General features: G+C 41.0%; 1 protein-coding gene across 1 annotated transcript in view; it reads right to left on the bottom strand.

Moving 5' to 3' along the window:
- Window positions 1-17646, bottom strand: part of DNM3 (dynamin 3) — a 440346-nt gene extending 422700 nt beyond the window's left edge. Inside the window, exons 1-2 of the mRNA XM_021718845.1 lie at window positions 17501-17646; window positions 15840-16043 (exon numbers count right to left, since the gene is read on the bottom strand). Of these exons, the coding sequence (XP_021574520.1) occupies window positions 15840-16043; window positions 17501-17555 (259 nt within the window). The 5' untranslated portion in view covers window positions 17556-17646. The remainder of the gene's footprint in view (window positions 1-15839; window positions 16044-17500) is intronic.
- Between the last annotated feature and the right edge of the window lie 5655 nt (window positions 17647-23301).

Raw genomic sequence — 23301 nt, 5'->3', positions numbered from 1 at the left:
TTTTGAGTTGGAGTCTCACTCTGTTGCCAGGCTGGAGTGCAGTGGCTGCTCCCAGCCATCGCAGCCTCGACCTGCTGGGCTCCAGCAATCCTTCCGCCTCAGCCTTCCAAGTAGCTGGAATGACAGGCGCGCGCTACCACGCCCGGCTGATTTTTTGATTTATTGTAGAGATGAGGTCTCACCAAGTTGCCCAGGCAAGTCTCGAACCCGCGGGCTCAGGCAATCCACTCACCTCAGCCTCCCAAAGGCGTGGGATTACAGGCTGAGCCACTGACCCCAGCTCAGAATTTTTTTTTTTTAAAGTTTATTAAACTATAAAAAATTGCATACAACAAGTAAAATAATAAAGCCTAATCAAATCTTGCTAAACCTTTTCAAGAGGAAAATAACTGCTAGCATTTGGCTAGCCAGTTAGAACATGAGCTCTCTTAAATTTTAATTATTATTTTATAATAACTTATTTAATTATAGCAACATTTTGAGATAAGGTTTATTATAATTTCATTTCATTTTAGAGATGAGATAATAAGGTTCAGAGAAGTTAAATAACTTGCCCAAGGATATCCAGCAGGGAAGCAACGGACCTGCTTCTAAGCCCTGTGCCTTGGTCTGCATCACTTAATTAGGCAATTGGTAGAGAAGTGGTCTGATGAAGAGGAAGAGGTAGAGGTTGTCACAACGACACTGTGGCTGCAGGTGTGCTACTCAGCCCCTGGGGAACATCGCCCAGGTAATCTTCCCCAGTCCAAACAGGACCTCACCCCACCAACTACAGTATTCTGGTGAGATTAAAGCCAAAGTATGCAAAAGCACTTTGAAAAGCTAAGATCACTACATGGAGAAAAATAGATGCAAAATATTATATAATTGTGATAATTAGGAGTTTGACATTTCAAATAATTTAGCCATTTGCCTTGAAATTTACTAAAAGTTCTCTTTCAGTAAAAACCTTTTTCACAAATGATGCACAAAAAAGTGATATTCTATATATTCTGAAAGACTAATTTCATCATGAAACTTATTTGATATATAACAGATATAAATATATCACAGTAATGCAGTAATATTTATTTTATAGAAGCTTTCATTTTGAATGTCATTATGCAAATAATTTATAAATACCTCTTCAATATGAATTTTCTTCTTAAATATGTATTAAAATGTACCCAACTCTGCTTAGGTGAAAATGTTCTGTCTCAAATAAGCTTAATTTAGTAAAAGTAGTGTACCTTCATGAATAGGATTCCAATTCAGATAACCTTGAATAAAAAACAGTCCTCTATTATCTAAATAGGTCATCCTCTGTAGCCAAGGGCAAAACTTCAGGAAAAAAATGTGAAATGAGTGGTGAGAACAGGCACTTACTTGTACAGTCAGACAAATCAACCTGAAGACCAACAGAGTAACAGATGTGACAACACGATTGCCCTCTCCATCCCAATTCAAATGACTTTTATTTTAAAAGCTTCTGGTCATTACAGTTGTATAAGATCAGAATGAGAAGTATCAGTGAGAGTGCTAGAATAAGAACCTCTAAAAAGGTTACTTCTCCACAAAGATAACAAGAAAGAACATAGGCAAAATTGTCAAAATCAACTTTTTCAGAACTCTGAAAGTTAACCAAGGTCTGCAACAATCTAAAGGGTGTTTATTCAAGAAAAACAGCTGAATTTCAGCAAGAACAATAAGCTGTGTGATGTTTGAAATTTCCATATTTCCATCTTCCTCTCCTCAACTCTAATAGCCTTGAAAACTAAAAACCCATAATCATGCTGAAAATCAGCAACCTAGCAACCCCTGGAGGGAATGGAATGGGGTTGGAGAATACCAAAAATACCATTTTCAGAGAACTGTAATTATTTAACCTGTCTAGTAGTTCCCTAAAAACTGCCTTTCATGGGGCTTTCTGTTTTACTTGACTCGACTCAGAGCTTACTTAGTGTGCACAGCCCTTTTCCCCAGGAAATATTTGTCAAAAACAATCAGTGATAGTTATTTAACATCGCAACTTCCTCTGACAGCAATTACAATTGGTAGGGAAAAAAAAAAAAAAGAAGAAGCTGACCAAAAAACTTAAAAGGGAAAGCTTGGGAATGAGAAGGCCACAAAGGCCTTTGAAAATTGTGTAAATTGAGATTACTAGACAAAGGCTTTATATCATTATTTTATTTATTTATTTTTTTAATATATTTTTTTGAGTCAGAGTCTCACTCTGTCACCCAGACTAGAGTGCAGTGGCCGCTCCTGGCCACTGCAGCCCCCACCTGCTGGGCTCCGGCAATCCTTCCGCCTCAGCCTTCCAAGTAGCCAGAACTACAGGCGTGCGCTACCACACCCGGCTAATTTCTTCAAATATTATTTGAAGAAATAATGGCTAAAAATTTCCCAAAGTTGGTAAAAACATTAATCTACACATCTAAGAAGCTCAACAAACTTCAAGTAAAAGAAACTCAGCAAGACCCACACCTACCACATCATAACCAAACTATCAAAAGACAAAAAACAGGAGGGGGGCAAGATGGCCTTGGAACCGGCCAGAGTATGAGAGTCTCTTTATGGGTGAGTGCACAAAAAAACTAATCTGTGTCTGTGTGTGTGTGCCAAGTGGGTGAGTGAATGTCCAACTGAGGGGAGAAACGAGACCAAGGCCAGGGGACCCCTGTAGAAATGGCTACAATTTGCTGCTGCTCTGAATTTGGCACCTGCTGTATGCAGAAAGATCCACCATCCGCAGGACAACTCTCAGGAAAAGGCAGGAGAGATCAGCTGGCACCTGGCCCACACCACCACCTGCAGCAACATGCCAGGCACAGGCAGCAAGGACTGTGGAAAAAGCATGAGGAGGAATTCTGGAGCTGAGCTGCATGGAAGGAAAAGAAACACGGACCACTGCCATTTTCTCTGTCCCAGGACTGGGCAGAGACCTGCTTTATCTTGCCCAGTTCTGAGGTGCCTGCACTCTGAGACCAACGGGCGATCTCTGCACCCCTCTGAAATCGACCATGGTTTGCCAAGAGAATATACTCCAACTACAGGATACCAGGGAGACAGATGCCCAGACAGATGCCCCATACCCACACTGGACCAAACACAGAAGCTTGCAATTGGAGTGGGAGACCCAACAGCAGACAATTTGGGAGCTTTTCCAAGAAAAATCTGCCAGAGTGAGTAGGACACTGACAGTGAGTGCGGGGAGGGAACACAGGGAGAGAGCCTGAGGCAGACTCCCACGGAAGCAGTGGGGAGAGTCCACCCCAAATCAGGACAGGGCTCCAGAGCCTTGCCACCAGGTCCCAAGATCCAGAGCAATGGAAAGGGAGCAATAGCTCTGGGCAGAGAAACTGAGCAGACTCCTAACGCCTGGGCAGAGAAGTGCTCCGGGGTGACCTCTGCAGAACAACAGAACTGCATCTTGAGATCAGGCACTGATCTTTGCATTGCTCTGGAGATGCTCTCTGAGACTTCAGAGAACATTGCTCCCAGTGCACAAGCCCTGGTGGGCAACAGCAGATGTGGAACCCCAGACGATCCACCCTCCAACCTGAGCTAGCTGCTGGGTGATAGACAGACAGCGAAACTGACCAAGGAGACTGATGGCAGTATTGGTTTGTTTGATTATCTCATTTGGTTGCTTTGTTTGTTGATTGGCCTTCTCTTTTCTATCCTTCTCTATTTCTCTTTCTTCGTTCTTTCTCTGTTTTGTTTGGGGTTTTTTTTTTTGGTTTTTTTTTTTTTTTTGGTCTGTTTTTCACTTTTTTCTTTTTCTATTTTTCTTTTTTGAGTTGGAGTCTCACTCTATTGCCCAGGCTGGAGGGCAGTGGCACGCTCCCGGCCACCGCAGCCTCAACCTGCTGGGCTTCAGTGATCCTTCCACCTCAGCCTTTCAAGTAACTGGAACTACAGGCAAGCGTTACCACGCCTGGCTAATTTTTTGATTTATTGTAGAGATGAGGTCTCGCCAAGTTGCCCAGGTGGGTCTCGAACCCGCAGGCTCAGGCAATCCACTCACCTCAGCTTCCCAAAGGCACGGGATTACAGGCTGAGCCACCAAGCCTGGCTTCTTTTTCTATTTTTCTTTCTACTTCTCCTTTCTCCTCCTTTCTCTTTTTCCCCTCCTTGTCCTCTTTCTTTTCCCTCTTATACCCTGTCTCGGACTCAGGGGCTATGCAAACACACCCACTATAAGGTCATATTGTACATAGAGGGAGTGCAAACCCCAGCTGTCCCATTCACCAGATAGCAAATATTATGACCTGCCAATAGGTTCTGAATCCTTGCAGCCCCTCTCAGCCCCTAGTAAATGCACAAAATTGCAAAGAGACAGCACAACGCCCCATCCCCAGCCCTACTTCATAATTGAACAAACCCAGAGTCCCAGCCCAAGGAAGGACAAAAGGTAGAGCAAATATCAGTAATGACTGCTTCTCCATTTTCAACTGAGCAACGGAATTAAAGAGAAAGATAGAACTGCTACAAGTGAAGAAAAACCAAGGAAGTACAGCTAGTAACCAGAGTCCCAGCAAAGAGTCAGTGCTAGAAAGAACAGCTACTGGGGCATGAACAATGACTATCTCCAAGAACAGTACTCAGAAGGTACTTACAGAGATCAGAGAATCATTGGCTGAAATGAATGAAAATCAAGACATGCAAGGGCTAAAACTAAATGAAATTTGCTGGACAAACTCAAGAAAGTGTACTTAGAAACAGAAATAAAAGAACTCCATCCAAGAAATAAATGATGACCTGACAAGCATAGGAAGCAGAATTGACCAAGCAGAAGAAAGAATCTCAGAGCTGGAACCAAAATATGGAATTAACCCAATCCATTAAAAATATAGAAAAAAAAAACTTAAGAAGGAAGAAGAAACTCTCCAAGAGATGTTCAATTTTATCAAGAAACCAAATCTATGTCTGATCAGAATACCTGAAATGGAAAGAGAAACAGAAAATACCTTGGAACAAACATTCCATGAGGTCATTCAAAAAAAACTTCCCTCATCTGGCCAGAGAAATGACTATACAAGCACAAGAAATTCCAGAACTCCAACAAGACATCTTAGAGAAGCCTAACCCCTAGACACAGTAATTTGCCTACACAAAGTGGGTATAAAATAAAAATTCCTAAAGGCAGCAAGAAAAAAATGTCAGACTACTTACCAGGGGAGACCAGTCAGAACTACTGCAAACTCATCTGCAGAAGCACTACAGGCTAGAAGGAATTGGACCCCAATCTCTGATGTTCTCAGAGATAAACAATTTCAACCAAGAATTTCCTAGCCAGCCGGGCTAAGTTTCATCAATGAGGGAGAATTAAAATCCTTCCCAGGTATTCAATCCCTAAGAGAATATGCTGCTTTGAGACCAGCTCTCCAGGAGACATTTGGAAAGGTGCTATGCACAGAAGAAAAAAGAAACGAAAGAAAGATCATAAACTTCACAAGATCACAAACAAACACAGAGGCAGCAGAACACACAACATACCCATAAAAATGAAAACATACACATATATGAACACAAAAGGTAAACAAAACAAAATAGCCTTCTAAGATCATTATGAGAGGGACAAACTCTCATATTTCAACAATCAGCCTGAATGTGAATGGACTAAATGTACCAATGAAAAGACATTACTGGATAAAACGACATGACCCAGCAATCTGCTGTCTCCAGGAAACTCATCTCACTGTGAAGGATGCCCATACACTCAAAGTTAGTGGATAGAAAACAAATTTCCAGGTGAATAGACCACAGAAGAAGGCACGTCATGATCTTAATGTCAGATGAAACAACCTTTAAGCTATCAAAAATTTTAAAAGATAAGGAAGGACACTACATAATGATAAAAGGTTCAATCCATCAATAATCAATATCTATCCTAAATATATAGGTACCCAATACAGGAGCACCAGCTTTTATAAAGCAGCTACTAAATAAACTAAAAAAAAATTGACTTAATACATCATAGCTGGAAACTTAAACACCCCACTAACAACCCTAGATTGATCATCAAGGCAAAAAATCAACAAAGAGATCTTGGAACCTCAACTTGATGCTTGACCAAATGGGCTTAGTAGATACCTACAGAACACTCCACACAATAACCACAGAATACACATTCTACTTATTACCATATGGAATGTACTCCAAGATCGACCACATCCTCAGCCATAAATCAAGCATAAACAAATTTCACAAGATCGAAATACTGTACCTTCTCAGGACACAGTGAAATAAAAATAAATATCAACATCCACAAAATTCCCCCCAAAATCATAAAGACATGGACACTAAACAGCATGATGCTGAACAACTTCTGGGACAACACAGAAGTCAAAACAAAAATTACAAGATTTCTGGAAACAAATGAAAAGGGAGAAACATCTTACCAAAACCTCTGAGAGGCCATGAAATTAGTACTGAGAGGGGAATTTATAACTCTACAAATACACATCAAAAGAATAGAAAGAGAACAAGTTAACAGCCTAGCAAATCACCTAAGGCACCTGGAAAGGCAAGACCACCAAAACCCTACTTCTCCGGATCACCAAAGTAAAAGGCCAAATATGAGATATAGAAGACAAAAAATAGCCGGGCTCGGTGGCTCAGCCTGTAATCCCGTGCTTTGGGAGGCTGAGATGAGTGGATTGCCTGAGCCCGCGGGTTCGAGACCCACCTGGGCAACTTGGCGAGACCTCATCTCTACAATAAATCAAAAAACTAGCCGGGCGTGGTAGCATGCGCCTGTAGTTCCAGCTACTTGGAAGGCTGAAGCAGAAGGATCGCCGGAGCCCAGCAGGTCGAGGCTGCGGTGGCCAGGAGCGGCCACTGCATTCCAGTCTGAGTGACAGAGTGAGACTCCAACTCAAAACAAAACAAAACAAAAAAAACCATAGGGAAAAAAATCTATGAAACAAGAAGCTTTCTTTGAAAGGATAAACTAGATTGATGGATCCCTAGCCAGAATGACCAAGAAAAAAAGAGAAAAACTCCAAATAAACACAATCAGAAACACAAAAGATCAAATCACAACTGACCCCGAAGAAATACAAACAATTATCATAGATTACTATGCACACCTGTATGGAAACAAATTTGATAACTTAAAGGAAATGGAGGACTTTCTGACATCATATAACTTCTCAATTTTGAAACAAGAAGAAATTGAGATCCTAAATAGACCAATAACAATCCAGGAAATTGATTCTGTCATACGAAAACTACCTACAAAAAAAAAGCCCTGGACAAGACAGATTTCCAGCAAAATTCTACAAAGCATACAAGAAGGAGCTAATAGCAATCCTATTGAAAGTATCCTAGGCAATCGAGAAAGATAGAATGCTCCCAAAATCATTTTGTGTTAGATAACATCACACTGATACCCAAACTGAGTAAAGATCCAACTAAGAAAGTGAACTACAGGCCAATATCCCTGATGAACATAGATGCAAAATTATTCAATAAGATTCTAGCAAATTGAATCCAACAACACATCTCAGAAATCATCCACCATGACCAAGTAGGCTTCATCCCCAAGATGCAGGGCTGGTTCAACATCTGCAAGACCAAAAATATAAATACATCAACAGATGTAAAAACAAAAACTACGTGATTATATCATTAGATGCAGAAAAAGTTTTTGATAAAATCCAGCATCCCTTCTTGACAGAAATCCTTGAACACCTAGGCATAGAGGGAACATACCTCAAAACAGTAAATGCCATCTATGATAAACCCACAGCCAACATATTGATAAATGGACAGAAATTGGAAGCATTTCCCCTGAAAACCAGAACAAGACAAGGCTGCCCATTCTCACACCTCTGGTTCAACATTGTGTTGGAAGTCCTAGCTAGTGCAGATAAGAGAAGGAAAGCAGGGATATCCAAACAGGTAAAGAAGTCAAGTTATCCCTCTTTGCTGGTGATATGATCCCATACCTCGAAAATTCAAGAGAGTCTATCAAAAACCTCTTTGTACTGATAAAGGACTTTGGCAAAGTCTTTGGGTATAAAATAAATGTGCAAACGACAGTCACATTATTATACACCAAAAACAAACAGGCAGAGAAACAAATAAAAAGCACAATCCCATTCACAATAGCAACATTCACACAAAATGAAATACCTCGGCATCTTCCTAACCAGAGAAGTGAAAGACTTTTACAATGAAAACTACAAAACACTGCTCGAAGATGTCAAAGATGATACAAACAAATGGAGAAAATATTCCATGCTCATGAATTGCAAGAATCAACATTGTTAAGATGTCCATCCTACCAAAGGCAATCTACAGAGAACACTATGCCCATTAAATTACCAATATCATTCTTCTCAGATTTAGAAACAATACAGAAATTCATATGGAAACATAAACAGCCACAAATAGCCAAAACAATCCATATCAAAAGAAACAAAGCAGGAGGTATCACACTTCCAGACTTTAAACTTTATTGTAAGGCTACAATAATCAAAACAACCTGGTATTGGTAAAAGAACAGGCATGTAGACCAATGGAACAGGATAGAGATTCCAGAAGCAAAGCCTCAATTTCTCAACCAACTCATCTTTGACAAAGCCTCCATTAACAACCACTGGAGAGAGAAGAACCTGTTCAGTAAATGGTGCTGGGAAAACTGGCTGACCACGTGCAGAAGAATGAAACAGGACCCCTACCCATCACCATACACAAAAATCAACTCCAAATGGATCAAAGACCTAAACACAAAATCTCAAACGTTAAGAATCTTAGAGACACCCTTATGGAAATTGGAATAGCCAACCAATTTCTGATCAAAACCCCTAAAGCCTGTGCCATAAGAGATAAGATTGACAAGTGGGACCTCATCAAACCAAAAGGCTTCTGCAAAGCAAAGGAAACCATCAAGACAGTGGAGAGACAGTCCACAGAATGGGAAAAAATATTTGCCAACTGCATATCTGTCAAAGGCCTAACATCAGGATCTATAAGAAACTCAAACATGCCAAAAGGCAAAAAACAAATAGCCCTATTAAAAAGTGGACAAAAGACTTGAAAAGACACTTCTCAAAAGAAGACATGCAGGCACCCAACAGGCACATGCAAAAATGCTCAGCCTCACTAATCATCAGAGAAATGCAAATTAAAACCACATTGAGATACCACCTAACCCCAGTAAGAAAGGCCATCATTAATAAAACAAAAAACAACAGATGCTGGCAAGAATGTAGAGAAAAGGGAACGCTTTTACACTGTTGGTAGGAATGCAAACTAGTTCAGCCTCTATGGAAAACAGTGTGGTGATTTCTAAAAGAGCTAGAAATTGACCTTCCATATGACCCAGCAATCCCTCTTCTGAGAATATACCCGGAGGAACTTAAATCACTCTACAAAAAAGACACCTGCACATGCCTGTTTATTGCAGCACTATTCACAATAGCAAAAACATGGAACCAACCATGCTGCCCATCAAAACTGGACTGGATTAAAAAAATGTGGTACATACACATGATGGGCTATTATGCAGCCACAAAGAAAAAACAAAATTATGAACTTCACAGCAACTTGGATGGGTTTAGACTCTATCATATGCAGGGATCTATCACAGAAACAAAGAACTGAGTACCACATGTTCTCACTCACAAGTGGACCCTGAACATTTACCATAATACAATAAGAAAGGGATTGGCAGTAGTGGGACGCTGCCAGGGGAGGGAAGAGGGCACACAACATCAATAAGGGTACCTAATCTCAAACCAGGTGAAGTGAGGTCCAAAAAGAGGCCCAAACTTCACCTGTATGATGGCCACTTGTATACCTCAATCTGAATTGTACCCCACATCTTTAAAATACAAAAATTTTTTTAAAAAGACAAAAACAGAGAATTTTGAAAGCAGCAAGAGAGAAGAAACTCATCATGTTCAAGGGATCCTCAACGAGATTAACAGCTGGCTGTTGACCACTGGAGGCCAGAAGGCTGTAAGATGACATACTCAAAGTGATGAAAAAAACAACTTCAGATGAAAAATTCTCCTTCAAGCCGGGCTCGGTGGCTCAGCCTGTAATCCCGCGCCTTTGGGAGGCTGAGGTGAGTGGATTGCCTGACCCCGCGGGTTCAAAACCCACCTGGGCAAAAAAAGAAAAATTCTCCTTCAAAACATATTGAGAAATTAAGACATTCTAAGTAAATGAAACTAAGAGAATCTCATTCTAGCAGACCTTCCCTACAAGAAATACTAATGAGAGATCTCCAGGCAGAAATGAGCGGGTGCTAGACAGTAACTCAAATCCGCACAAAGAACTAAAGACCACTGGTAAAGGTAATATAAACATAATAGACAATATAAATGTATTTCTGTTTGTTTGTAACTCTCTTTTCTCATATGATTTAAAAGACATCTTCCTAAAGCAATAATTAAATATCTGTGTTGATGAGCATGTAATGTATAAAGATATAATTTGTATAATATTAACAGCACATAGAAAGGGGAGAAAGTGGAGCCAAACAGGAGCCAAATTTTGTGTAATATTGAAATTAAGTTGGTATTGGTTCAAACTGGATTGTTACAAATTAAGATATTAATTGCAATCTTAGGGTAACCGCTAAGAAAATAACTTCAAAAATAGTGAATTAAATGACAAGGGAATTAAAATGATAGACTAGAAAATAGATATTTGGCACAAAATAAGAGAGTGAGACCAAAATAGAGACACAAAAAGACATGAGACATACACAAAACAAATGGCTGAATAGCAGACATAAATTCTATCTTATAGTAATTACATTAAGTATAAAGAAATTAAATACTCCAATCAAAAGGCAGATACTGACAGAACAGATTTAAAAAACAAACACATGATCCAATTATATGCTGACTACAAGAGACACATTTTATATTCAAAGACTCAAAAAGGTTGAAAGTAAAAGATGAAAGAGAATATACCAAGCAGACAGTAATCAAATGAGAGCTGGAGTGGCTACACTAATATCAGATGAAATACTATCAAAAAGACAAAAACTTTAATACAAAAAGAGATGAAGAAGGACATTTTATAATGATAAAAAGGTCAATCCATCAAGAAGACATAACAATTGTAAATACAAGTGCATCTAAAAACAGAGCCCCAAAATACATAAAGCAAAAACCGACACAATTGAAGGGAGAAATAGACAATTCATCAATAATAAGTGAAGACTTCAATATCTCATTTTTAATAATAGATGGAATAACCAGACAGAAGATCAGCAAGGAAAGAGATCTGAACAAGACTATAAACAAGCAGACCTAACAAACATCTATAGAACAACAGCAGTACACATTTTCCTCAAATTCACATGGAATATTCTTCACATGAATATATCACATTTTAGCCCATAAAGTAAATCTTAATAAGTTTTAAAGGATTAAAATGATACAAAGTATGTTCTCCAACCACAATGAAATGAAATTAGAAATCAGTGATTCTTCAGGACCAGCTAAAGTCTCAGGATAGATCACCATGCATACTGTTCAGATAGTGTTCAGGGTTTTCAAGTTTGAAAGTTAAAACTGGAATGCAAAAACAAATACACCTAAGGTTAGCAAGAAATGTTTAGTAACTAACTTAAGAATCATACTTAATAAGAGTTGAAGTACTATCACACTGGGCATTAAGTTGAAAAAAAAAAAAGAGAGAGAGAGACCAACAAGCAGTGGATTGGCCTTTTCTTAACAATCACATTTAGGAATTAGCAGAAAAGAAGGTGGCACAACCTGGTGCTGCATATTTTTAAGTGGATCACCAGGGGCCACTACCAAAGTATCCTATGAAAACATTCAAAAATCTGTTCTCAAGACTACTACACCAAAAAATAGGATATTTTTAGGCTACAGAAAATTTTGATGAGAAAGGTCTAATCTATGATAGAGTAGCAGTTCTAATGATTCACAAGAAACGAGGTACTTTTCAGGTAAGTTCACGAACATACACGTGGAAATTTCTGTGACAAAAAAATGAGCTTATAAACAAAGCAGGCCTATAAGAGAAGGAAAAAAAATCTCATTTAGTTTGATGGAGGCCGATTTGTGCCATAAAATGACATCTATGAGTGAAAATTAATGCTGCATTTTCCTTGTGCTATAACAACATATGGTAAAAACTGTCAGTGAAACACTCTCCACCAACACTAATTGCTCCCACCTAACAATCTGCAATCACATGAGAGTTATCATTTTAGGCTGTAACTGAATCTTCTTTAGAAAGGCTTGGAAAATGAGATACAGTCACTGTCCGTTAATATTCCCTATCTGTACAAACAGGGTAAAATAGAGCATGAATATGTTAAATCTGTCTTAAGAATAAATTTCAGATGCTTTACAGGACATATTACTTAGCCAATTTTAGTTTCGCTTATATTTCTTATAAAATTTATAATTTATACAAATAAGCAATTGGCCTTTGCTCTACCATATGTGAAGTGTGAAGCTACAAGGCAGAAGCAACTACAGCCATCCGTCCAGCCGTGAAGAGAGTTTACCTGAGAAAAGAACCCATTTCAAAGTGGTGGATTTGAAAGTGGTAAGAAGAAAGAGGTATCCATGAAGTTTCATCTGGACTGTGATACTATGAAATATACATTTGGTTTTCATCCCCATTTCCTGGCATAAAACTCCTAAAATCCCTGGAATCCTCAAAGTGATAAGTATCTTTTTGTGTGCCCATGAGTTGACTGATGGCTAGCAGCTCCCAGGTAGCTTCAGGATGGGGGCTGGTCACTGAAACAACAAGTCATGATCTTCCAGAAGGGGATGGAGAGGATTTTTAAGTGGCCACTGACTTAATCAATCACGCCTACATAATGACATTTCTATAAAAACCCCCAAAAGACTGGGTTTGGAGCTGAACACATTGGGTTCCTGGAGGTAGGGGAACCAGGAAGGGCATGGAGGCCACACTCCCCTTTCTCATACATGGCTCCAAGAATGCATCTCTTCATCCATATCCTTTGTAATATTCTTGATAAGAAACCAGTAAATGTAAATGTTTCCCCGAGTTCCATGAGCCATTCTAGCAAGTTAATAGAACCCAAGGAAGAGATTGTGGCTCCAATTCATAGCCGGTCAGTCAGAAGTACAGGTAAAACAATCTGGAGCTTGTGATTGGCATTGGAAGTTAGGGGTGGCCTTGTGGGACTGAGCCCTCAACCAGTATGATCGGATACTACCTTCTGGTAGATAGCGTCAGAATTGAACCAAATTGGAAGACACTCTACTGACGTCTGCTGCTGAAAAGAATGGATTGTTTGCTTGCTGGCGAGGAGAAATCATCATACATCTGGTGTCAGAAGCATGTTGTGAGAGAGTATAGTGGGAGAAACTGAGTTTGCTTTCTCCACGTGGACTGTGTGGACTTTTCAGAAACATGACTGTGCTGCACTCACTAGAATTCACTGGTGGGAGAAAATTATCTCTGCCCAATTAGACAACCATGGCCTGGTCTCCTATGGGACAAGAAGTCTGTGGGGACAAGGATGGTTTAGTATCGTTGTTACTAGAAGACTCCAAAAAACTCCCAGTTGCCTCTTCCAAGTCACTGATACTAGAAATGGCATCCTGATCCTCATCTAGTCACCTAGGGCCTCTAGCTGTTTGGTCCCAAGTCCCTGTCTCAGAAAGCCAAGAGAAAGCAAACCAGTCACCACTGCCAAATTCTGGAAAGGCTCAAGAATTGGAGAACTAAGACCAGGGGTCAAGAGGAGCAGAAAGTAGAAGAATGAGCCAAAGGCTCACACAGGATGCTGTCAGATCTACAGGTCATTTTCCCCACTGGAATGGGGAACATAACCACACAGCTACCCTGACTCCCCCTCAGCAGAGTATTAAAGATTTACTTGCTGAAGAGTTTGAACCAGAGGGACTTTGGACTCAACAAGACTTTCAGGAATGCCATCAAGAAAGCAGAGGGCTTAATTAAAAGTCTACATACTGAATAGTAACTATCCTTCTCCCACCCTACCCTTCACCCCACCAACTCTTGGCTCCGTGAACTCTAGACATGAGGCTTATATACCAGACCAGCTCAAGAGAAAATACTCACAGAATCTAACAGCTGAGGAAGCCTAACAAAATGGCCTGGTCTCAGCCCAATTACCCCATGGAAAAGCCTACTAGCCAATGAATCCATTTCATATCCATAAACCAGTTTTTAGTGCTCCACTCTCATACATGAAGATCAACAAACATTTGGGAAAAAAAATCTAACAGCAAAGAGACAAAACAAACAACCAGAAAACAATGGACTCAGAGGCAATGTAGATTATAAACGCAAAACATCAAAAAGCTCTCATTAAAATCCTTACAAAAGATATTGCACTTCTGAAACCAGGAGCAGGATGCTATTTTTAAAAATAATATGCACAGAATAAGAAAATGCAGCCGGGCTCAGTGGCTCAGCCTGTAAAACCGCGCCTTTGGGAGGCTGAGTGGATTGCCTGAGCCCGCGGGTTTGCCAACCCAGTTTGCCTGGGCAACTTGGCAAGACCTCATCTCTACAATAAATCAAAAATCAGCCGGGTGTGGTAGCACACGCCTGTAATTCCGGCTACACGGAAGGCTGAGGTGGAAGGATCACAGGAACCCAGTAGGTCGAGGCTGCAGTGGCCAGGAGCGGCCACTGCACTCCAGTCTGGGCGACGGAGTGAAATTCCAACTCAGAATAAAAAAAAAGAATAAGAAAATGCTTTTGGTACTTTTAAAATTAATTAGAGGAGTAGAAGATAAAGTTGAGTAAATCTTGTAAAAAGTGGAACAAAAATACAAAGGAATGGATAACAGAAGTTCTAACATGCTAATAGTAAGAATTACAAATAAAGAGAAAAAATAAAATGGGAACAATTAATTATCAAAGAAAGAAAAATTACTAGAATTGAAGAAGATGCATCTCCATATTGAAAGGACACATCAGCCGGGCTCGGTGGCTCAGCCTGTAATCCCGCGCCTTTGGGAGGCTGAGGTGAGTGGATTGCCTGAGCCCGCGGGTTTGAGACCAGCCTGGGCAGCGAGACAGCATCTCTACAATAAAATCAAAAAATCAGCCCTGGGCGTGGTAGCGCATGCCTGTAATTCCGGCTACTTGGAAGGCTGAGGCGGAAGGATCGCCGGAGCCCAGCAGGTCGAGGCTGCGGTGGCCGGGAGTGGTCACTGCACTCCAGTCTGGGCGACAGAGTGAGACTCCAACTCAAAAAAATAAAAAAAGAAAGGACACATCACTAAGTGCCCTTCCATGATTACTTTAAATGGATACACACTAAGGCCCATCACTGGAGCTTCTGAAGATAAATTGTCATTACTCAGCTCAGAGAAAGAAAAAATTAAAGCATAAGCATAAGAAAGTGACTTTTCTGGATTTTGAAGTGCCAATAACAAACAAATCCCTCCTTTTAGGATATATACTTATCTCAAATGTTATAAGCTAAATAATATCTTACATGCATTAAAAAGTCTTCCTATTTTAAGGAAACAAAAAACATGAAATAGTCTCCATTGAGAACATATTCAGGTAACTGTTATAATAATTAGTAGACTGTCTGAATTCTGCTTTACCAGATGTTTATTTTATTGGCTTTTTAAAGAACATGGTTCATGAGGCTTAGAAATGTCTATTTTTCTTAGATCTCAGTTATTCTTACATTTATTAATATAGTTTTTTACTGTATTCCCTATTTATTTTTCTTTCAGAATCTTAAGTACAAAAGAGTTAACAGCATTAAGAATGGCTAATTTTATTAATAATAAAATCAAGTCATGATAATTTGTTACCTTTAAATATACCAAAACTCAAGATTTCAAGCTAATTCCCTCTGCTCTCAACGTCCACACACTCACCTTGAGGGTCGACTTCTTTAGCTAGCTTCAGTGCATCTGAGTTTGCAAGATCAGTGTTAGCTGGGGTAACAGCTAAAATCAGACAGTTCTCCCTCATGATGAACTGCATGATCATGTCTCTGATCTGATACTCAATATCTGGAGGCTGATCTCCCACGGGCACTTTAGTTATTCCAGGTAGGTCGATAAGGGTCAGATTTAACACTGTGGAAAGGATAAAGGAGTCTTACATATATCTTCAAGGCTAAAAGATAACAATACAGAATCGTCTGTCACAGCGCAGCCTTCTACATTGTGTATCTCAATGACTCCAACCCAAGTGTGTAGAATAAAAAGCATAGAAAACAAAATGGTGTTGCCAGCTTCTCTTTATTTTTATATGACTGTGCTATGCCAAATGATCACTTGAACATAATTTGAAAAGCACTGATTTGCATGCCTAGCAGTTTTCCCAGCGAGCTGCCATATCTGTAAGTAGGGGGATATAATTAAAACACCAAGCAACAAATGCATATGCTATCTGCCAGTCTTGTACATCGCCTTCAAATAGTATAACAATTCTTACAGTAAGATCTGTCCTTCCCTTATAAACCATCACATGTTACTTCTAGAAAGCAAGCCACTTGGCCTAGTAGAAAGCTGTTAGCTATCTGTGATGCCCTCAGTTGACTGAAACAGCTGTACAGATATGACTCCAACCAAACTTCTCTGTGTAAACAATGCTGGCATCAAGTTATTTAGGAAATCATAAGTGAGCTTATGTCATTCATGCTGTTTTAGAAGCAACAAAGCTGTGGAGAAGATAAGAAATGAAAATGTGCCCCACTAAGACATGAGTCAGAATAGAGGCTATTTCCCATTATATATCATGAATTGGTTATCTAACTTATAAATATCTGCTGAGAGTCTGCGGGGGGTGGGAGGATTGCATATACCTATGAATCACCTGTGATTTTTCCTTAGGAAGAAAATAAATAGCAATATACAGGGCCACAGAGAAATTCAATAGGGGAAGACTCAACCATACTACCATGTACTGCTAAGATTTCTGCAAAGACTAAAAATACTTTTAAAAAGGAAGTTTTAGCCAGGCTCGGTGGCTCAGCCTGTAATCCCACGCTTTGGGAGGCTGAGGTGAGTGGATTGCCTGAGCCCGCAGGTTCGAGACCCGCCTGGGCAGTGAGACCTCATCTCTACAATAAATTTAAAAAAAAAAAAATCAGCCGGGCATGGTAGCGCATGCCTGTAATTCCGGCTACTCGGAAGGCTGAGGCGGAAGGATCGCCAGAGCCCAGCAGGTCGAGGCTGCGGTGGCCGGGAGCGGCCACTGCACTCCAGTCTGGGCAACGGAGTGAGAATCCAACTCAAAAAAAAAAAAAGGAAGTTTTCATACATACCCCTCTCACATTCTACACGTTTATAATAAAAATAAAGAAAAGTACTTAGATGACTAACTCAATTTTGATTTTTTTTTAAAAGCCCTCTCCTCCTGTCTCTCCACAAATATCCTAAGAGCTCTTGGACCCACACCACTAATGGCAGTATCCAAACACCACCCATGACACACAGCACATTTGTATCTTCTATACAAATGATGTATGTTCGTTACTGTCATAAAAATGTCTGAAGAAAACAACGTGGAGTTTGATTATTTCACTCACCACGTGGGGAATAGACTCGTAAGTTGATGGGAATGGAGGAAATGCCTTTATTCATTCCAGTCACTCGATCTGTTTCCGCTTCAATCTCATGGCGAACTTCATCAAAATCTGTAAATTTCTTCCCTTTGCAATGTAGAAATTCAGCATATTCTACAACAAACACACACAAAATAATACATTATCCATGTATTTGGCCATAATTATAAGGAAACAATGTTTCTGTAATTATAAGTCAAAGTGTCCAATATTGTGTCTTCGGCCACCATAATGACAGAACACAGAAGTTACTAAGAATCACAGTTAATGCTTTATAAATATTAAACATAGTACAAATTCTATTGGTGCTAAATTCGCTGACTTTCAGATAAGCAGTCCTATATAAGCAGTATTATAAGCAGTCCTTAAACCACACAGCCTATTAAAGGCCTATTAAGGTAGGAGAATTGCTTGAGCCCAGGAGTTCAAGACCAGTATTATTAGATTTTAAAACTGAGTATAATTTTAACAAGTAAACAAATCTTAACAATATTTCAGTCTCTCTAATATCTGGATGAAGAATTACTCCACCAATCTTAGGCTATGGCTTGGCCCAAACACCAGTTGAGGCAATTATTGGTAGCCTGTCTACCGTTCTCCACCACAAACACCTAATCTTCACCCTTGAAGATTAAATGACAAGACTGAAAGGGAGACAGCTATAAGATGTGGTCCCCTGTCTTAAAGCAACTTAGCATTAACTTAAAGAGCTAATGATTATATCACAGAGAAAAACATTAATGCAGACAGCATAAACTGAAAATGACAGAAAAGGTAGAAAAAGGAAGGATGGCTTCAAGTTGCAGTAACCCCAAAAGGAAGTGGCGTATGAACACAATATAGAAGAGTGGGGAGGATTTCAACAGATGCAAGGAGAGAGAAAGGTCTTCCAGAGAATCAGAGAATCTCAATAGCTTCAACAAATCCATGACAAGTTGTCATCCAGTCTCTGTTTGGCCCTACTCACTGATGGGTAACTGAAACTTCACCTCTTTGGAAAAAAACTCTTATTGGAACATGTTTATTTATGTAACATTTTGAACTCATTTTCTTGTCACATGCTATTGCTCCAACTTCTGCCCTCTGGAGCCACTCAGATGTGAAAAGGCCAGGGATTAATTTGAATGTCAGCACCCAGAGTTCATCTCCTTGCTGGGCTTGTCTCACATCCCTTCCTTGCTTGTCTGATTGCGGCTCAGGCTTTCTGGTAGCCGACAAGGATCTCCCAGCTCCAAGAGCCCCAGAAGGGTCACAGACTCCAGAAGTGGACTGTTTTAGTTTTCCAAACAACTGAAATGACCTCATTTTTTAAATATTAGAATGACAGTCAGAGAGACTTAATTTCTGCCCTGTCAACATGCATGGACATGAATATTTCTCTCTCTTAGTTTCTCTATATAATATGTGCCACTTTCTGAAAAGCAGCAAGCTAAGCCTCTTGAAAGAGCATTCCTCTAATGGTGGAAGCATACATAGCAATAAAGACTCAACAGGCTTCAGAAATCTGGCATAACGAGATCACTGCACCATTTGGCGTGCTTTTTTCACATGACTACCCTCATAGGTACTGTTTTTAATAAGATTATAAATTCCCAAAAGATAAAACCTTTATTGTATTACCCTCTCAATAATTAGGCTAGTACTATATGAAGGTAAGAGCTTAAAGACAAGTTGAGGACAAAACAACAATAAAAATGAAAAGGAAAGAAAGAAGTTGGATCCCAGAAAAGAAGCAAAGATCAGTAAGTAAAAATGAATCAGAAATTGCTTAGAAAAAATGGAATTTTATTTTTCAATTCAATATATTCTGTGGAAAATGCACACCTGAGGACTTAAGGTTATCACAATTATTACTGTCATAGAGTTAATAAACTTCTGAATCAGACTAAATTTCCAGTTGTTACTAATCATTCAAGTTAACACTAATGTGGACTTCTTTGTTACCACTAGATGGCGTGTACTTGCTTTCTCTGCAGGAAACTAAAGCCCTTTCAGAAGGTTGTAGAGTCAATGCAGTTTTTAAATTAGATTTAAATTAATTTCCACAGCCCTAAAGATGCTTTTATCTTGAAATTGAGAATATAATTACGTAGGACCACCTCAAATCTTTGTCTTTTTTTTTCAATACCTTGGTCAATTTGCAGTATCTTTTTAAAGTATAGGGCACCCCAGACAGATTCCCAGATGTCTGTATTCATTTATATATTCGACTGATATTTATCGAGCTCCTACTACTTGCCAAGTACTGTTTAGAAATTGGGATATACACCGGGCTCAGTGGCTCAGCCTGTAATCCCGTGCATTTGGGAGGCTGAGGTGAGTGGATTGCCTGAGCCCGCAGGTTCGAGACCTGCCTGGGCAACTTGGCGAGACCTCATCTCTACAGTAAATCAAAAAATTAGCCGGCATGGTAGCCTATAGTTCCAGCTGCTTGGAAGGCTGAGGCGGAAGGATCGCCGGAGCCCAGCAGGTCGAGGCTGCGGTGGCCGGGAGCAACCACTGCACTCCAGTCTGGGCGACAGAGTGAGACTCCGACTCAAAAAAAAAAGAAATTGGGATACAGCAAAAGGGAAAAGCAGTCACTAGTCCCACAAAGTTTAAATTCTAGTGAGGTAAAGTAGTAAACAATGTGTGTGTATGCCAAATGCTAAGTGCTATTGAGAAAATAAAACAGTAAGGCAATATTAAATGTTCTGGGGAGAGGTGGGCTTTGTTACGTGGTGTGGCTGGCTTCTCTGATATGATAAAGTGACAGTTGTGCAGAGACACATGCGAGGAAGGGAGCAGCCGAGCCGTGTCAGCCGTCTGGGCAGACTGCCTGAGCAGATGTGTGCTCAGCAGGAGGAGGAAGCGGGCCCATGAGGCTGAAGCACCCGGCCTGTGGGGAGATGGCACCGTGGACAGACTGGCATGTGGAGGGCTGGTGGGCCATTTCAGAACCTTGATTCTTCCTGTGAGTGAGACAGCAGATCACCTAAAGGGCTTGGGTGGAGGGGAAACATGATGTGACCTCGGTTTGAAACCAGCAACTGTGGCCACTGTGTTGAGGACAGTCACAGGAGCAAGAGGGGCAGCTTGCTACTGGAACAATCTAGGCGAGAGCTGACAGGGCTTGGACCAGGGTGTAACTGCAGTGGTGAGAAGTGGATATTTTGAAGGAGAAGATATTTTGAAGGAGAAACCAGCAGAATTTGATGATGGATTAAAGCTGGGGTGTGGGAGAAAGAGAGGCATCAAGGACAAACTCATGGAGCTGGAACTCAGCAACTGAAAGAATTAGAATACTAACTGAGTGGCCTGAGTTACCACAGCAGGGATGTCAACTTGAGTCGAATCTATGTTCATCGCTGGGGTTAGGGCCCACCCAGCAAATCAGGAACGTCGATGGGGTAGGAAGCACAAAATACTTTTTCTTTTTTTTAGTTGGAGTCTCACTCTGCCGCCCAGGCTGGAAAAGACTGAAGGGAAGAGGCTGGGCTCAGTGGCTCAGCCTGTAATCCCAGCACTTTGGGAGGCTGAAGTGAGTGGATTTCCTGAGCCCATGGGTTCGAGACCCGCCTGGGCAACTTGGCAAGACCTCATCTCTACAATAAGTCAAAAATTAGCCGGACGTGGTAGCGCGCGCCTGTAGTTCCAGCTACTTGGAAGGCTGAGGCGGAAGGATCGCCAGAGCCCAGCAGGTCGAGGCTGCAGTGGCCAGGAGTGGCCACTGCACTCCAGTCTGGGGGACAGAGTGAGACTCCAACTCAAAAAAAAAAAAAAGGCTGAAGGGAAGAAGATGGGATGGGGTGCTGGAAATCGGAAGTCGGGTTTTATGCTTTCAGTGCCCATTACACAACCGCCCAAATGGAAAAACTAAGATTAAGATTCACCATTTGCAGTCTTAGTCATGGGACAAGTGTCTGTTTACTCCAAACATTTTCCAGAAGATGGCAGTCAAGTGCTTGAGGAAAAGGCCAGCTTTTTCTGATTCACACAAAAATGGCTTTGGGGCCAGATACATGAGTCTTTCATCCAGGGAAAATTCATTAAATCTGGCAAATGATGAGCACTAAGTGAGAGAGTTAGGTGGAGAAGAGTCGAACACCAGACCCTGGGTGTTCCAAGTTCAGAGGTCAGGAGTTGGAGGATGAAAAGGGAGAAGGAAAACAAGAAGAGAGAGGGATCCAAAGCCAAGAGAAGGAGACTTTTCACTCCGCGTCCTGCCCAAACACCAGGTGAGATGAGGACTAGAAATGCAGTAAGCTGCACTTGGCAACTCGAGGGCCCTTCAGGAGGTTGACAAGAGCTGTTACAGGGGAGTGGGGCAGGTGAAAGCCTGGCTGGAAGAGACTGAAGAGAGAAAGAGAAGGGAGGAAGTAGACAACTCTTTGAAGGAGGTTTGTTTTGAAGGAGAGGAGAGAAGCGAGAGTGACTGGAGAGGGGTGTGAAGTCAAGGGAGAGTCTTGAAAAGATGACAAGCTAACGGCATGCCCACGGGCCAACAGTAACAACCAGTACCGGGGGAAAGGTGGTGCAGGAGCAAAGGCACGCAGACTGAGGCGACGTCTTGGAAAGGGGGACTAGGAAGCCGGAAAGAAAGAACCATGCCAGCAGGTTACAGGAACAAGAAGGCAGGGTGACGAGTGCGGATGAGAGGCAAAACTGATGATGCCAATGGCACAGAAAACCCCTCAGATGACAGCTGGGATGGGTCATATTTGTCTAAGTCGTTTTATATCATTAAAAAATATTTCTGTACATATCCTCACTAGCTGAACTGTACAAATACTATTGTTACCATTACAAAATACTTTACAGACACAGAGTAAGAGAGAGAGTTCACCAAAGAGTGATACTGACTAAGTGGCCTGAGTAACCACAGCAGAGGTGTCAACCTGAGTCTAATCTATGTTCATTGCTGGGGTTAGGGCCCACCCAGCAAATCAGGAAAGTCGATGGGGTAGGAAGCACAAAATACTTTTTCTTTTTTTTTTTTCTTTTTTTTTAGTTGGAGTCTTACTCTGTCGCCCAGGCTGGAGTGCAGTGGCATGCTCAGGACTGCCATAGCCTCAACCTGCGGGGCTCAGGTGATTCTTCCACCTCAGCCTTCCAAGTAGCTGAAACTACAGCTCCATCACACCCCTAATTTTTTCACTTATTGTAGAGACGAGGTCTCACCAAATTGCCCAGGCTGATCTCGAACCCCTGGGCTCAGGCAATACTCTTGCCTCAGCCTCCCAAAGTGCTGGGGTTATAGACTTGAGCCACCACACCCAGCCCAATTACTTTTTCTTTGGGCCCCAAAATGCCTCCTAGGAAAGAATTTATCCTACAGAATGGAAAATTTAGGCAAAATCAGCTGATCTGAGTTGTCAGGAGTTGCTACCTATAATCTATCCTCTACCTGCCTGAGATACTCAGAAGTCTGTGTCTTCTTGTCTCCAACTGTGATGATCATTGTCAGACAACATATCCCACTTTCTTGTTAGAAAAACATAGCACCGAAACTGCACCTCATAGCCACAGGGTTATACTCACCAGTAAGGTGAACTCCACTAGTAGCAAGGTAAGCCAGTGCAGTTATGGGAGGCCTGTCCCCAACGAGCAGACTGGAAACATGTGGATGGTGAAGGTCACATGAATGTTTTTGAACAATTGACCACAATTAAGAAGGATCTTCAGTCAGCTTATTTCTTTTTGTTTGTTTGTTTGTTTGTTTGTTTGAGTTGGAGTCTCATTCTGTCGCCCAGACTGGAGTGCAGTGGCCGCTCCCGGCCACTGCA

The sequence above is a fragment of the Carlito syrichta genome, unplaced genomic scaffold (genome assembly GCF_000164805.1).
Source record: "Carlito syrichta isolate Samal-C Ts95f unplaced genomic scaffold, Tarsius_syrichta-2.0.1 Scaffold313876, whole genome shotgun sequence".
In the NCBI taxonomy this organism is placed as follows: Eukaryota; Metazoa; Chordata; class Mammalia; order Primates; family Tarsiidae; genus Carlito; species Carlito syrichta.
The sequence above is the reverse complement of the archived record's forward strand: the minus strand, read 5'-3'. Positions and strand labels throughout refer to the sequence as shown.